This window comes from Humulus lupulus, chromosome 1, assembly GCF_963169125.1.
Source record: "Humulus lupulus chromosome 1, drHumLupu1.1, whole genome shotgun sequence".
Lineage (NCBI taxonomy): Eukaryota > Viridiplantae > Streptophyta > Magnoliopsida > Rosales > Cannabaceae > Humulus > Humulus lupulus.
The window spans coordinates 304,530,379-304,544,545 of NC_084793.1; the positions used below are offsets into that span (position 1 = coordinate 304,530,379).

The window sequence follows — 14,167 nt, forward strand, 5'->3', positions numbered from 1 at the left end:
AGCGACCGGAAGGGTTGCTTCAGCCTTTAGGTATTCTCGAGTGGAAATGGGAGGACATTACGATGGATTTTGTGGGAGGTTTACCCAGAACTGTAGGACTCCATGACTTGGTGTGGGTGATAGTGGACAGATACACCAAGTCAGCCCATTTTCTTCCAGTAAAGTTGACATATACTGTGGATAAATATGCTGAGTTGTACGTGAGGAAGATCGTACATCTCCATGGGGTTCCTAAGTCTATAGTGTCAGACCGGGATCCTATCTTCACTTCCAAGTTTTGGAGTGGTTTGCAGAAGGCTATGGGGACTCAGTTGACGTTCAGCACAGCCTTTCATCCTCAGACTGATGGACAGTATGAGAGGACGATTTAGGTGTTGGAGGATATGCTTAGAGCGTGTGTGATTGACTTCGAGGGATCATGGAGTAAGTATCTCCCGTTGATTGAATTTTCATATAATAACAATTACCAGTCAACAATTGGAGTGGCTCCTTACGAGATGTTATATGGGAGGAAGTGCAGATTGTAATGCCCCGAATTTCCTAATAAGGGTTAGGACCTTGATTAGGAGGCCGGGAGGGCCATAATTGATTTATTATGTTATCTAGTGATCATATGCATGTTTATGTAAATTATATTATAATATGATGATAAATGCATGCATATGGGTGTATTTATAATTATAAGGGCATTTTGGTAATTTGGCTCGTTGAGGGCGTAATTGTGTATTTTCGTGCATGTGGGTGAGTTATAAATAATACCACATTATATGTGGATTGGTTCGAGCCATTCGGCATGAGATGATCATGGAATGCAAGTTTTCGGTCAAGTCATAACGGGACTAAGTTCGGGGCTCGGAGTGAGTCTCGGGGTAATTTGGTGATTAGAACGTTGCCGGGAATCAAAGGGTAACGGGATATGAATTATTGGTATGTGAGAATATTGAGAATAGCGGGAATTGGAGGGTGTTAATTATGATTAACGAAATAGGTGCGAAAGGACGGTTTTGCCCTTGGTGGTTGTTAAGGTTTTATTTTAGACTTGAGGGCATTTAGGTCTTTTCCCCCTAAAGGATTTATATCAGCCATTAAGGTTGTAGAAGAGTAACAAAAACAGAGTCTCCTTTCTCCTTCTTTCCCAATAAGTTTTCTCCCTCATTTCTCTCTGGATTTTCAAGCTTTGTTTGAGGAATCAAGCCAAGGAACCAAGTTGGGATAAGCTAGGGTTATGGTCCACCATTGAAGAGGGTGTGTTGCTGAGATTGAGGTGAATTTTTAGCCATTAGAACTCTTGGTTTCGCTCTGTTTTCATAGTTGAGTTCCAGCTGGGTTGTGAATTGGAAAGTTGAGTTTCAATGGGAGTTTTGGCTAGGGTTCTTGGGGTTGTGGTGCCTAGGTCATGTGAGGATGGTATTTGGGTTCATTTGGAACTAAATTTGATGTTTGGAAGCTTTTGATTTGGGTTGGAAATGGTAGAATTGAAGGAGGAGATTTCTGGGAATTTGCTGGCTGAAGGTAGCGCTACAGCGCCCAGTGTAGGGCGCTACAGCGCTACCTGCAGAGGAGGCTAGGGCGGTTTGGTTCTAAGTATAGCGCTGGGGCGCTAGGAGGGTGGCGCTATAGCGCGATCCTGTTTTGAGTGTTTTTAAGGGTTTTTGGCTCGGGGTTTCAATCCTTAAGGCCCGGGGATCGAATCTACTCACCGTGTGGGCATGTTTCGAGGTCCCGAGAGTGGGGTTTAGGTCAAGACCCTGTATTTGATGCTTTTCATTAATCGGAGATTGTATTTGGTTATGACTAGGTGACCGCCAAGGGATTAAGGATTGATCGTTCTCAAGGGTCGTTCTTGTTCTAATTCTCGCTCGAACCGGAGGTAAGAAAACTGCACCTTGTGTATATGTGACATGCATGGTTATTCTTGATGCATGTTGGATGTTTAAATGTAATGCACGAGAAGCATGTGATTAGGACATGCTTTGTATATTGAGTATGATATTGTTCAGAGCTTGAGCCTCTATGGTTATACATGATCCTAATTGTGCTAGTATTTGTAAGTAAGCATGCTGAATGCCCTGTATTCGGATATTGGATATGTGTTATATGTTTGGTGGCATTGGTTACTTGTATATGGCACTGACTAGTCAGGGACACTGAACTAAGAGTCAGAAACGGCATAAGCGTCCTAAACGCAGGGCCGAATGAAGATTAGATCTAATCGATATCAGCATTGAATGGCTCTAAGGCATTAATGCTGGACCGACCCTAAGGTCGATGAAACCTATAAGCGCTTGGCTAGTCTAGGACTAGTTACTCAGAGCCAGGGCCTAAGGCCTAGGTAGCTGCTTGTCACATGGCTAGGGAACGATGTTCCAGGGTTATGACTCTATGGTCACGAGGAAGGTTATGTTGGGGACTATTCATCATGCACCTATCCTATCTAAGCTAGTGAAATGATCGCTTATCTACTCGACAGGTTTGTGCTGGTGACTATTTCACCAGATACCTATCTTGTTTAAGTTAGTGAAATGATCACTTATCTATGAGCTTCGGTGACCCTATCGTCACATGGCTATTGGGAACAGAACCCACCCTAGTGATTGTACCACCGTCACTCTTCTATTGGGGCTAAAAGCTCTGGATGACTATTATGGTCATTGGTTGATGTGTTATACTCAACATTACGTGGATTTGTTTGCCTGCTGGAATAGGGCTATATCTGCTAGGCATGTGCCTTATGATTGATGACATGTTATTACTGATCATGAGCATATTAAGTTTTCTTGCTGGGCTTCGGCTCACAGGTGCTATGTGGTGCAGGTAAAGGCAAAAGAAAGCTAGACCATCCTTGAGTTGGAGAGCTTAGGTGACGACGTGTACATATGCGGCTGCTCGACCGCCACGGCCGAGGGTTGAAAGAGGAACTACGGTTAAACCCTGTTTTGCCGCTTAGATCGGCCTGTTGTAAATATTTTCCTGTAATAGACTCTTAAATTATATTTTTGGGATCCCAATGTATATAGTAAACGTTCTAATGAAACGTTATATCTTAACCAAAATTTTTAATCCCTAAACCGCTAATCATACTTAATTACACGATTTTGTCCAAATGACTCGATTAGCGAGTTTAGCACTGTTTACAAGGCACACCGTAACGATCCCTGGAGTTGGGGCGTTACACAGATCACCCATACATTGGGATGAGATGGGTGAGAGGAAGTATTTGGGGCCAGATATGGTTCAGAGGAAAAGTGAAGCTATAAAGAAGATCCGAGCTAGGATGCTCGCCTCACAGAGCAGACAGAAAAGCTACGCTGATCCCAAGCGTAGAGACGTGGAGTTCCAGGTTGGGGACCACGTGTTTCTCCGAGTTTCACCATTGCGAGGGGTGAGGAGATTTGGTAAGAAGGGCAAGCTAAGCCCTAGGTTCATTGGACCTTTTGAGATCCTGGAAAGGGTCGGTCATGTGGCTTATAGGTTGGCCTTGCCACCATCGTTGTCAGGAGTCCATGACGTATTCCATATTTCTATGCTCCGGAAGTACGTTTCAGACGCGACTCATGTGTTGAGGTTTGAAGACTTGGAATTGCAGACAGATTTGGCTTATGAGGAGCAGCCGGTTCAGATTTTGGATCGGAAAGATAAAGTACTACGGAATAAGACGATTCCTCTTGTCAATGTGTTATGGAGGAATAGTAAGGTCGAGGAAGCGACCTGGGAGCTTGAGACAGCTATGCGGGATCAGTATCCTGAGTTATTCAGGTAAATTTCGAGGACGAAATTCTCATTAGGAGGGGATAGTTGTAACGACCCAATTTACTAATAAGGCTTAAGGGCCTTGATTAGTGTGCCGGGAGGGCATAACAGGATTATATGTGATTTAATGATTAAAGCATGTTATATGACTATTTGAATATTTGTGATGCATGACTATGTGTATTAGTATACATGTAGGCCCTGGTTAAGTTAGAAGGGAATAATCGTAATTTTGGCCCATTGAGGGCATAACTGTATATATTTGGGATAAATTGATGAGACCACATTATTATGTGGATATAATTGTAATCTGTGATTCGAGGCGATCCCAGTGAGCGGTTTAACGAAAAATTCACGGCGGGGATTTATACACGGCTCGGGGCGAGCCTGGAGGTATTTCTGGGAATTTAGAGAATATATTAGGGTCAATTTTGACATTGAGGAATATAATTGGTGATTAGTTAGATGTTGGGAGGTAAACGGTAAATATTAGAGACACTCGAGGAATTAGGGGGAATTGAGTGAAATGACCAAAATGCCCCTAGGTGGATTAAAAGGCTTAGGATTTATGGGAGGGTATTGTGGTCATTTGGCTTATAACGGATAAATGTTATTAGGTTTTATGCCTTAGTGGATTGTGTAGAAAGGGCTGGAATTCTGAAGGAAAGAAAGGAAAGAAAAGAAAGAAGAGAAGGAAAAAAAAGGAAAAGAAAAACAGGGCAATTTCTAAGATCGGTTTGGGACTTCTTCATCATTTTCTTCTGGAGGTTTGAGGCTAGAATCCAAAGGAGCTTAAGGCTAAGATTGTATACTTGGGGTCTTGATCAGGTTGGGGAAACTAGCTGAGGTTGTTCATCAGTTGAGGTAAGACTTTGAGGTTAATATTTCAGTTCCTGGTTTTGGTGTTGAGCTGGTTTTTCTAAGCATACTTCTGTGGGAATCCTGGGGAGTTGAGGCTGAAGATTTGAGGAGGAGAAGGCTGAGCAAGAGTGGGAGATAACCTAGGCTAAGCTCATCCATCAAAGGTAAGGAACTTTAGTTTTAAGCTTTGTGATTTTTGTGGTTTTGCTGAGTTTCTGAGCTTTAGGTCCAGCTATGGTGAATTCTTTGATTAGGGGTGCATGTGATTAAATTATGTGTGGTTAGGATGTTTTGGATGAGTGGAGGATGTTGGTAGGCTTGTTTTTAAGTTTGGTTGAAGTTTGGAAGAGTCTTGGTAAGGTTTGGCTCGGGAAAATTCGAAGGAGAAAATGATGTGTAGGGCTGTGCTGTAACTAGTGCTACAGTGCTAGTCACTGGGCGCTGTAGCGCTAGACCCTGAAGTTTCTGAGCCTTTTGGCTCTGTTTGTAGTGATGTAGCGCTCTCCTTAGAGAACTGTAGCGCTACCCTGTTTCTAGAAAGGGGTTTTTGGGTTATTTTCAAGGGTTTTTGCTCGGGGGTTCGGGGTTCGATTCCACCACCCCGTTTGGTGGAATTAGGGCTCCCCGAGGCTAGGTTTTGGACTTGAGGTTTGGTGATGATTCTAATCTATGGTTGTCACTAGGTTTACGCTAGGGCTCAAGAGGGATCGTGCTTGAGGATCAAATCGAACAAAGCTAGCAAATCTAAAGGTAAGAAAACTTCACCCGGTTATGTGTTTGTGAAGGGACTAAGTGCTCCCGATATTTGTATAATGTCATAGATGGTATTACGCCATGGGACATGTGATAAACGGCCTAAGAGTGCCGTAAATTATACTTGCGCACAGGGCGCGGCTCGGCCACTGGGTGCCGAGGACAACTTAATATTCATTGAGCTCGGTTTAAGCGAGCTGGAGTCAGTGGGATAAATAGAGGGTGCGTCCTAAGGGCGTTAACCCTAGTTATCATATGTGGATTGATTATTGTTATGGAATGATATACTTGGTATGCTGAATACTTGAATAACATGAATGCTTAAACTGTTGAATACATGCTTATGGGGTATGAGTTACCTGATTGTCTGTTGAATGAATGTGCTCTGTTATTGTGTTTTCTTGTTGGGCCTTGGCTCACGGGTGCTACGTGGTGCAAGCAAAGGCAAAGGCAAGTTGGACCAATCCTGAGATGGAGAGCTGCGGGGATGAATGTACATACTCAGTTGTTCGACCGCCACGGCTGAGGAGTGGAACAGGACGAGAAATGCTTATATATCTGTTTTACCTTAGAATGGCTAATCACTGTATTTAAATATTGAATCTTTTGTAAACAGTATTTAACTTATTACTTTGAGGCCAAAATCTTTTAACCCTAGTTCAACTATAGTTTCAGTAACACGTTTTGAATTAAATGACTTGATTAGCAAGTCTTGCACCTTTATAAACACACAGTGTAACTGTCTTAGCTATCCAGGGCGTTACAACGTTAATTATGATTAACGAGATAGGTCAGAAATACCAATTTTTCCCTTGGGAGCCTTTAGAAACCTTTAATTGACCTAGGGGTATTTTGGTCTTTTCACCCCTAGGATAGATATAAGCCATTTATGGCTATAAAAAGGTGGAGAAAAACAGAGTAAGTTCAAGAGCTTTCCCGTACCTATTTTCCTTCAGCTTTCTTTGTGATTTTTGAGCCATTCTTGAGGATTCAAGCTTGCGAAGTACGCCTTGGGAGTTTGGGAGTGTGTTCCACCATTGAAGATCATCATAATCTGAGCTTGAGGTAAGTTTCTAGCCATTGAATTCCTTGTCTTGCCCTGTTTTAGTTCTGGTTTTCAGTTGGGATTCCTAGGATGGATGCTTGGTTTTGTTGGGAGTTTTGGCTAGGGTTCTTGTGGTTGTGATGCTTGGGGTATGTGAGGATGGTTTTTGAGTTCATTTGGCACCAAAAATGGGATTTGGAAGCATTGGAATCGAGTAGGAATCGCAGGAGTCGAAGAAGGAGGTTTCAGGGGAGAGCTGTTCTGGGGGTAGTGCTATAGCACCCATCAGAGGGCGCTATAGCGCTACACAGGATGTTTTCTGGGCGTTTGGGGGTTCTGAGTATAGCTCTGGGGAGCTAGGGAGCAGCGCTGTAGCGCTACTCTGTTCCTCCAGAATCCCGTTTTGAGTGTTTTTGGCTCGGGGTTTCAATCCTTAAGGCCCGGGATCGAATCTACTCACCGTGTGGGCATGTTTCGAGGTTCCGAGAGTGGGGTTTAGGTTAAGACCCTTTCATTGTTGATTTTCATTAATGGAGGTTATAATTAGGTAACCGCTAAGGAATCAAAAGGTTGATCGTTCTCAGGAGTCGTTCTTATTATATTTCTCGCTCGAATCGGAGGTAAGGAAACTGCACCCTGTGTATATGACATGTATGATTGTTGTTGAGGCGTGTTGGTTGGTAAATGTTGACATTGATTGCATATTAAATGCTAGCAAATGTTGTTTACTTGTGTATGGCACTGATTAGTCAGGGACGACACTGGTCGCATATCACTGACCTAAGAGTCAGAAACGACATAAGAGTCCTGAACGCATGGCCGAATGAAGATTAGATCTAATCGATATCAGCATTGAATAACTCTAAGGCATTAATGCTGGACCGACCCAAAGGCCGACGAAACTTATAAGCGCTTGGCTAGTCTAGGACTAGTGATAACTCTACAAAATAGAGTTGTTTTACCATATTTTATATGCTAATTGTTGCTTAGTTCTTGAGTTTTTAATTAACTTATTAAAGTTTTTATGTAATTTTTAATTTATTAATCTTATTGTAGTTTTCTAGATTTTTATATGTTTTATTATAATATGTTGTAGTTTAAATTATTTAAAATTTGTTTTGTTAGATTATAAGTTAAAAAAAAATTGATTTTATTGTGCTTAATTGCCAAAGTAAATTAAATTTCAATTAGTATTTTCATGGAATTAATATGAATTATTTTATAATTGAAAATATTTGATTCTAATTTAATATTTACTTATTTTGTAGGTTGTACTTTGCAATTTTTATGCTTGAAAAAGAAGAGTAAAGAAAAGAAATAAAAGTGGCAAATGTCAAAAGATTGCTGAATTATGGCATTTCAGCCCCCTTGGGCCGCCTGCCCAAGGCCCACGCCTGGCCCAACTCCCTCTGCCTTCAGCACCTGCCCAAGGCCCACGCCTGGCCCAACTCCCTCTGCCTTCAGCACCTGCCCAAGGCCCACGCCTGGCCCACTTCCCCTTGCTTCAGCCATCAACCTTCTCCTTCCCAGCCGTACGGGCTTGCCAGCTGCCCACCAAAGTTCTCTTCAGCTTGCATTTCCTTCAGCCTTCACGTGACCCAGCACCCAACACTTCTCCCAGCAGCAAGCACAAACCGCCTGCCCCTTCCAAGGCCAGCTCCATGGGCCACCTGCCTCAACATAGCATCACTCCATCATCAACCTTCCATTTCCCAGTGCAAGCCCAAACCGTGGGCTTACTCCCTCAGGCCCAATAGCAGTCCAAAGCCTCCCAGCTGCCTGTCACTGCCGTCCAAACACCCCTTGAGCCCATAAATTTGCTCATTGTCCCATTGTCTAAAATGCCACCTTTTTACCCATTTTCTACACACTTTTTACCCCAAAATCATCATCACTCCTACAAATTACCCCTATTTACCATATTATTATTAATTTAATCAATTTGCTTAATTTAAATTGATTATTTTAATAATCTCATTTTGGCTATAAATAAGGGTTTTGAAGACCATTTTGGTGTGCTTAATGTTTTGGTTACCATTTTTTTCTCTCATTTTCTCTCTACCATTATCTCTTCCATTTGGGTTTTTCAAGAGCATTTTGCAAGTATGTATGTCTTTTATTTTGTAATTTCTACTCTAGTTATGTGCTTCTAATCTTTTTCATAAGATTATTAAGATCATGATGAAGCAACTTGTAACTAGGTAATATTTATGTTGTATGTTGATTTCCCTTGTAATACAACAAAGTTTATGGATTTTTCTTCTACATATATTTCTTTCATCTTAAATATCTTATATTTTAGATTGTTAGAACATATTTACACTTTGTTCTTCATTAGTGCATAAACATAATATTCTTTGTGTAAGATGTGTCATTAAATTGTACACATCCATGCTTAGAACAAAAATATTATGTTTTGCCTTATAAATAATGTTCATTGATTTATTTGTTATTTCATTAGATTGATTTATACTAAATGCTTTGAAATTATAATTTTGAAAAGTGAAGAAAAATCCTATCTTTTTATAAGAAAATTGTGCTTAAAATTATAAATATTTTTGGAAAATGATAGTTTAAATTATTTTAACTATCACTAAAACTTGGGAATCAATATACTAATAAATATTATTAAACTTACATTTTGTGGATTCTAGTATCTTAATAATCTTTTCTTTTAACACTTATTGTCAAATCATTATTGGTTTATTTTCATTCTCTTAAATAGCTTTATTTTTCAATCTTTTATTTCATGTTCATAATATTAAAACTCATCAAGCTTTGGAACTAGGTTATAATTTATTATTTTTGACTTAAAATAGTTTTCTTTTTTATTTTAGACAACTCCCTTGGGTTCGATCTTGTGCTTACACGAAAACTATTCTATAAATACGATTCGTGCGCTTGCGAGTATAAATTTTTAAACATACCCGTTTTGGGTTCATCAAGTTTTTGGCGCCGTTGCCGGGGAGTTGCAAGAGAAAAGAAACTAAATTTATCTCAAGGTTAGTGAATTCTTCTACTAGTTATTTTAATTTTTGCACTTAAAAAAAAAACTAAAAAATATATATATATATTTATATAAAATCTAAAAAAAAAAAGATAAAAAGAAAATTTGGGAGTTGTACCCTATCGTCACATGGCTAAAGGGAGTTGTACCCACCTTGGTGACTTTTCCAATTGTCACTTCTCTATTTTGGACTGAATGATTATTACGATCATTGTTGATATTATATCACGCTATATTGTGTTTTCTTGCTGGGCCTTGGCTCATGGATGCTATGTGGTGCAGGTAAAGGGAAAGAAAAGCTCACCCAGCTTTGAGTGGAGAGCTTAGGTGGGGTTGTGTACATATGCGGCTGCTTGACCACCACAGCCAATGAGTTCTTAGAGGAACTAGGGGGTTTACCCTATTTTTGCCGCTTAGGTCGGCGGGGTTGTAAATAACTTGTAAAAGTTTTTGATGGGCCCATGAACAGTTTTATATATTTAATAAAATATATCATTTCCTTTTGATTGTTTTTCCACCTTAGCCTGTTAATAACATTTAGATGCACGTTTTTAACCAAAGGACTCGGGTAGTGAGTCAAATTTCCGGTTCACCGTAACTGTTCTGGGGTAACCAGGACGTTACAGTAACACAGTCTAATTACAACATACTTGCAAGTTTTGTAAAAACCACTATTAATTAATCTCTCTAAGAAATATCCCTTTTAATCTCTTATTAGAAAAATATCATTTAAAGATTCTTTCTAGGAAACTAGTTACAACTTCCATTATATTAATTTTTTCTTGGAGATAATTTATTTTAATAAAAGTTGTACGTACTTAGTTCGTTAAATTACCGAATACACCAATAAACTCTACTTAAAGTTTTTTGTGTAAAAAAAAAATCAAAATACCTTTTTTACCAATCAAGACCTATTTATTAGAAAAAAAATTTAACAAAAATTTCTTTTAAGACCAGCCTAATCAAAATGGTAACCTATTAAAAATAAGTTTGCTTAGAGAATATGAGGAAATAAGTTTTTGGACAAAAGTTTTGAACTTTGTTCAAGTTGGTGGTCCCCACTACTCTACACTTTAATTGTATGAGTGTTTGTATTCATTCTTTTGTTCTTCTTGTTCTTAATTACTTGTATTATTATTATTATTTTGAGTTTGTGATCTTCATCTTCTACATTATCCTATTTACTTGTATTCTCAACGATTAAGTTGTAACATTACTTTTATCAAATACTTTGTTTATTGTATTCTTGCCTAGAGTTATATTTTATTTTTCCATATTTCTATTTAATAAAATATATTCTATATTATTATTATAGAATTAGTTTATATTATTATTATTATTTAATGAACATTGGGATTTTGCTTTTTAGAAATTTATTAGACAAAAACACATTTAATGGCTAAGAGAATGAAAATGCATCATTATGGCTAAATAACAATTTCATCCCGTGGTGAGATTGTTTTTCCAAAAGGGAATCAAAATTTTCTAGTACAAAATACATGAACAATTCTCCTAAGGGCTTCACTTTAAGCTCTATTAGTTGGACTATTTACTATTTTTTACTCGTGAACAGTTTTCGGTATGAACTATTTTTATGACTGTGTATATTGTAGTTGTTTAGAGCTTCCTGCAAATTTTCAGAAAATTCTAAATAGTTTACAGTACCAAAAACTAGGTTCAAACATGTTGTTTTCCACGCGTATAAAAAAAATTAGTCACGCGTGCAACATGTTTGAACCTAGTTTTCAATACTGTAAACTATTCAGAATTTTCTAAAAATCGCGCCGATGCTCTAAATAGCTACAATATACACGATCATAAAAAAAAATCGCACTGAAAACTGTTCAAAGAAAAGTCTCACCAGTAAAGCTTAAAGTGAAACCCTATAAAAGAATTATCGCAAAATACATAACAAATACAAAATTAGCAATGAAATAGTATTTATAATTCTCACATTGAAATAAAATAGTCAACAAAACAACTCTCTCTATATAAATAGATATATAAGGGGTTATTTTAATTAATACTAATGGCTCATTTGATTTTAAGTCAAAATTCAATCCTATATTAAGCAAAATTTTCACTTGTTTTCATTATCAGTAGTATTTGAAGTAAAGTGTTCACTCTCATGAGAAATATTCTAATAGTGTTTGTTTTGCCAATCTATAATTTAGATTATTCTTTTAAACTCTTTATTTTTAATTTCATTTAATTTTTTTTTCTTTTTATATCAAGTTTTTTTCTTTTTTTAGATTGTCTGATAACGTACTAAATAAAGTTTATTAACTCGGATCCAAATTTAATCTTTTACTTTTAATAACATTTTTATTTAATTTTTTGTAATATTTTAATTTAACATTTCATCCTCCTATTTTTAAAATTTATTTAACTATTAAAATCGATTATTTAACTGTGAATTGTCAGAAAAATAAATTTTACAGAATTGAAGAGGCGTTCATCGACGAGTGTTCGTGAGAGTGCAAAGAAAGAAGAGTGGCTATGGCGACAGAATCGTCGGAAGGAGAAGAAGAAGTGAAGATCAGTGGAGGGAATCAAGTGCTTGTGGTGGACGATGATCTCAGAGAAATGGGAAAGAAGGCCGCTTGGAGTGTCAGCTCTTGCAAGACCGGCAATGGCGTCTCCTCTCTCCGCGACGACAATCTCGAAACTTATTGGCAGTCTCTGCCCTAACTCTTTCTTTCTTCAATTTTCTCTCTATCCAAACAAATCCCTGCTGGTGTTTACTCTAATTGTTTGGATTGCAGATCAGACGGAGCTCAGCCTCACTTCGTAAACGTTCAATTTCAGAAGAAAGTAAAGCTCCAAGTATGTATGAATGAAGTATTAACCATCTAATTGCTTTCGTTCAAACCCTTTTTTTGTTTGTTTATAATTGTTTGTGACTTTTTTTCTGTTTTAGCTTGTTGTTATATATGTAGATTTCAAGTTGGATGAGAGCTATACGCCTGGTAAGATATCTATACGAGCTGGGGATGGATTTCACAATTTGAAGGTAGCTTAGCTTTCTGTATTTAATCTCAGTGGCAAAACTCTTACTTTTGTTGTTAGTGATCTTTGCTGGAACCTAATTTTGTTAGTTTCTGGGAAATTTTTAGGAGATTAAGACTGTGGAACTTGATAAGCCAACTGGTTGGGTTCATATATCCTTGTCCGGGAATGAAGCAAGGTAAGCTGTAAAAGCTTTTTTTTTTTTTCTTCATTAGAATATGGTATTGACACCTTGTGTGGGTAATTGCTATTGTAGAAACAAAAAAGATGATATCTTTGTTATCTTTACCTGTTGATTTCTATCACTTTTGTTTGATACTTGCCTAGTTTATGTTTTCCCAAGAGAATAAGTTCTTTTTCTTGATCGTTGAGACTTGGGTGTCATTTCAAGTAATTTTGTTATTTCGTTAGTACTGTTATGCTATTTCAAGGGAAGAACATTTTGAGGATTGGAGCTTGGGTGTAGAGGGATAGGAAAACCTGCTCGTTAAACTAGATAGCACAACTACAGGGTCAAGTTAAATACTCGGTGAACTTGAGAAATAAAAGTATTGTTGCAGCTAGATTTGCATTTCAAATTTTTGCTCAAATGTAGACAAAAGCACATTCTTTAAACAGCATTTGGTGGTCTGTTCTATGATAGTTTAGTTGGGTTCTTCTGAAATTGAATGTATGAGTATGGTACCATGTAATCTAACCTTGAAAAAATTATGGGATCTCTCTTTCTCCAGTGTACTGAAACTGAAACTGAAACGAAAGATAATTAACTTAAAGATCATTTCTTAAGCAATTTGTTTTCTTGGTAATGGTTTATTTTTCCTTCTGTTCTGAATTAAGTTGTGTACCTATATTTTGACAGGGAAACTTTTGTCAATACTTTCATGTTGCAAATTTCTGTGTTGTCTAATCACCTTAATGGGAGGGACACTCATCTACGCCAGATCAAAATTTACGGGCCTCGACCGTGCGTTCTCTTTCTACATTCTTTCTCATCAATTTTCCATGCTAATTCTGCAAGTAATTTTTTCTTTCCTTGAAATTCCCATGCAGGAACCCTATTCCCCATCAGCCATTTGAGTTTACATCTAGGGAGTTCATCACCTATTCCACAATAAGATGATGTAGCAGACCTGACATGAAATGGAAAATGGATTGGGCGAGGAGCGTAAACTGCGAAGCTCGAAGATATTTGAAGCATTTAGGATTAGAATACTACAAGATTCTAATGCATGCCACCATGTGAAAATTGTGTTTTTGACATGTTACCAAAAGGAATCATTGCTTGGTTTTCACCTGATTCATCTTGAATGGGTTGAGAGAGGGTGTTTGTTAGGTGATGTATGTTTATATCTTAATTAATAGTTTGACAAGTGAATGAATAGCATTATAGAAATTAAACTTAATTTTCCTTATCTCTTCCAACAGGTTGCATGAATTAGTTTTCTCCTTGATAGTTACAGGTTGACTTATAAAGATTATTGAGATAGGACAACAAAAATGGCATTAACAATGATGTGATCATGTGATGAAGATGAAATTGACATCTGTAACGAAAGTACATGTTTAGTTTTAGATTTGTTGAGCAAGTACTTTCAGAAAATCATTGTTATTTACTGAGCTAACGAGCCACATTAACTTAATTTCTTTATCGAACAAGTACGTATAACGTCGTTGTCTGTCGTAAATGGCATTTGAAGCAAGTGATGGCAACATGAGATAGAGTCTAATAAGAGTCTAAATAG

At 37.8% G+C, this 14,167-nt stretch overlaps 1 protein-coding gene across 1 annotated transcript; it reads left to right on the plus strand.

Annotated features, from left to right (window-relative positions):
• Positions 1 to 11,824: 11,824 nt before the first annotated feature.
• Positions 11,825 to 13,828, plus strand: LOC133812643 (anaphase-promoting complex subunit 10). Its single transcript, XM_062246433.1, has 6 exons — positions 11,825 to 12,094; positions 12,182 to 12,242; positions 12,337 to 12,429; positions 12,533 to 12,603; positions 13,285 to 13,389; positions 13,476 to 13,828. Exons 1-6 carry the CDS (start codon positions 11,916 to 11,918, stop codon positions 13,543 to 13,545), a joined length of 579 nt encoding a protein of 192 aa, XP_062102417.1. The 5' UTR covers positions 11,825 to 11,915; the 3' UTR covers positions 13,546 to 13,828.
• Positions 13,829 to 14,167: the final 339 nt, after the last annotated feature.

Coding starts and splice junctions, on each gene's coding strand:
- LOC133812643 (XM_062246433.1), top strand. CDS start 11,916: ATGGCGACAGAATCGTCGGAAGGAGAAGAAGAAGTGAAGATCAGTGGA. Junction 12,095..12,181: donor AATCTCGAAACTTATTGGCA/GTCTCTGCCCTA, acceptor TTTGGATTGCAG/ATCAGACGGAGCTCAGCCTC. Junction 12,243..12,336: donor AGAAGAAAGTAAAGCTCCAA/GTATGTATGAAT, acceptor TTTCTGTTTTAG/CTTGTTGTTATATATGTAGA.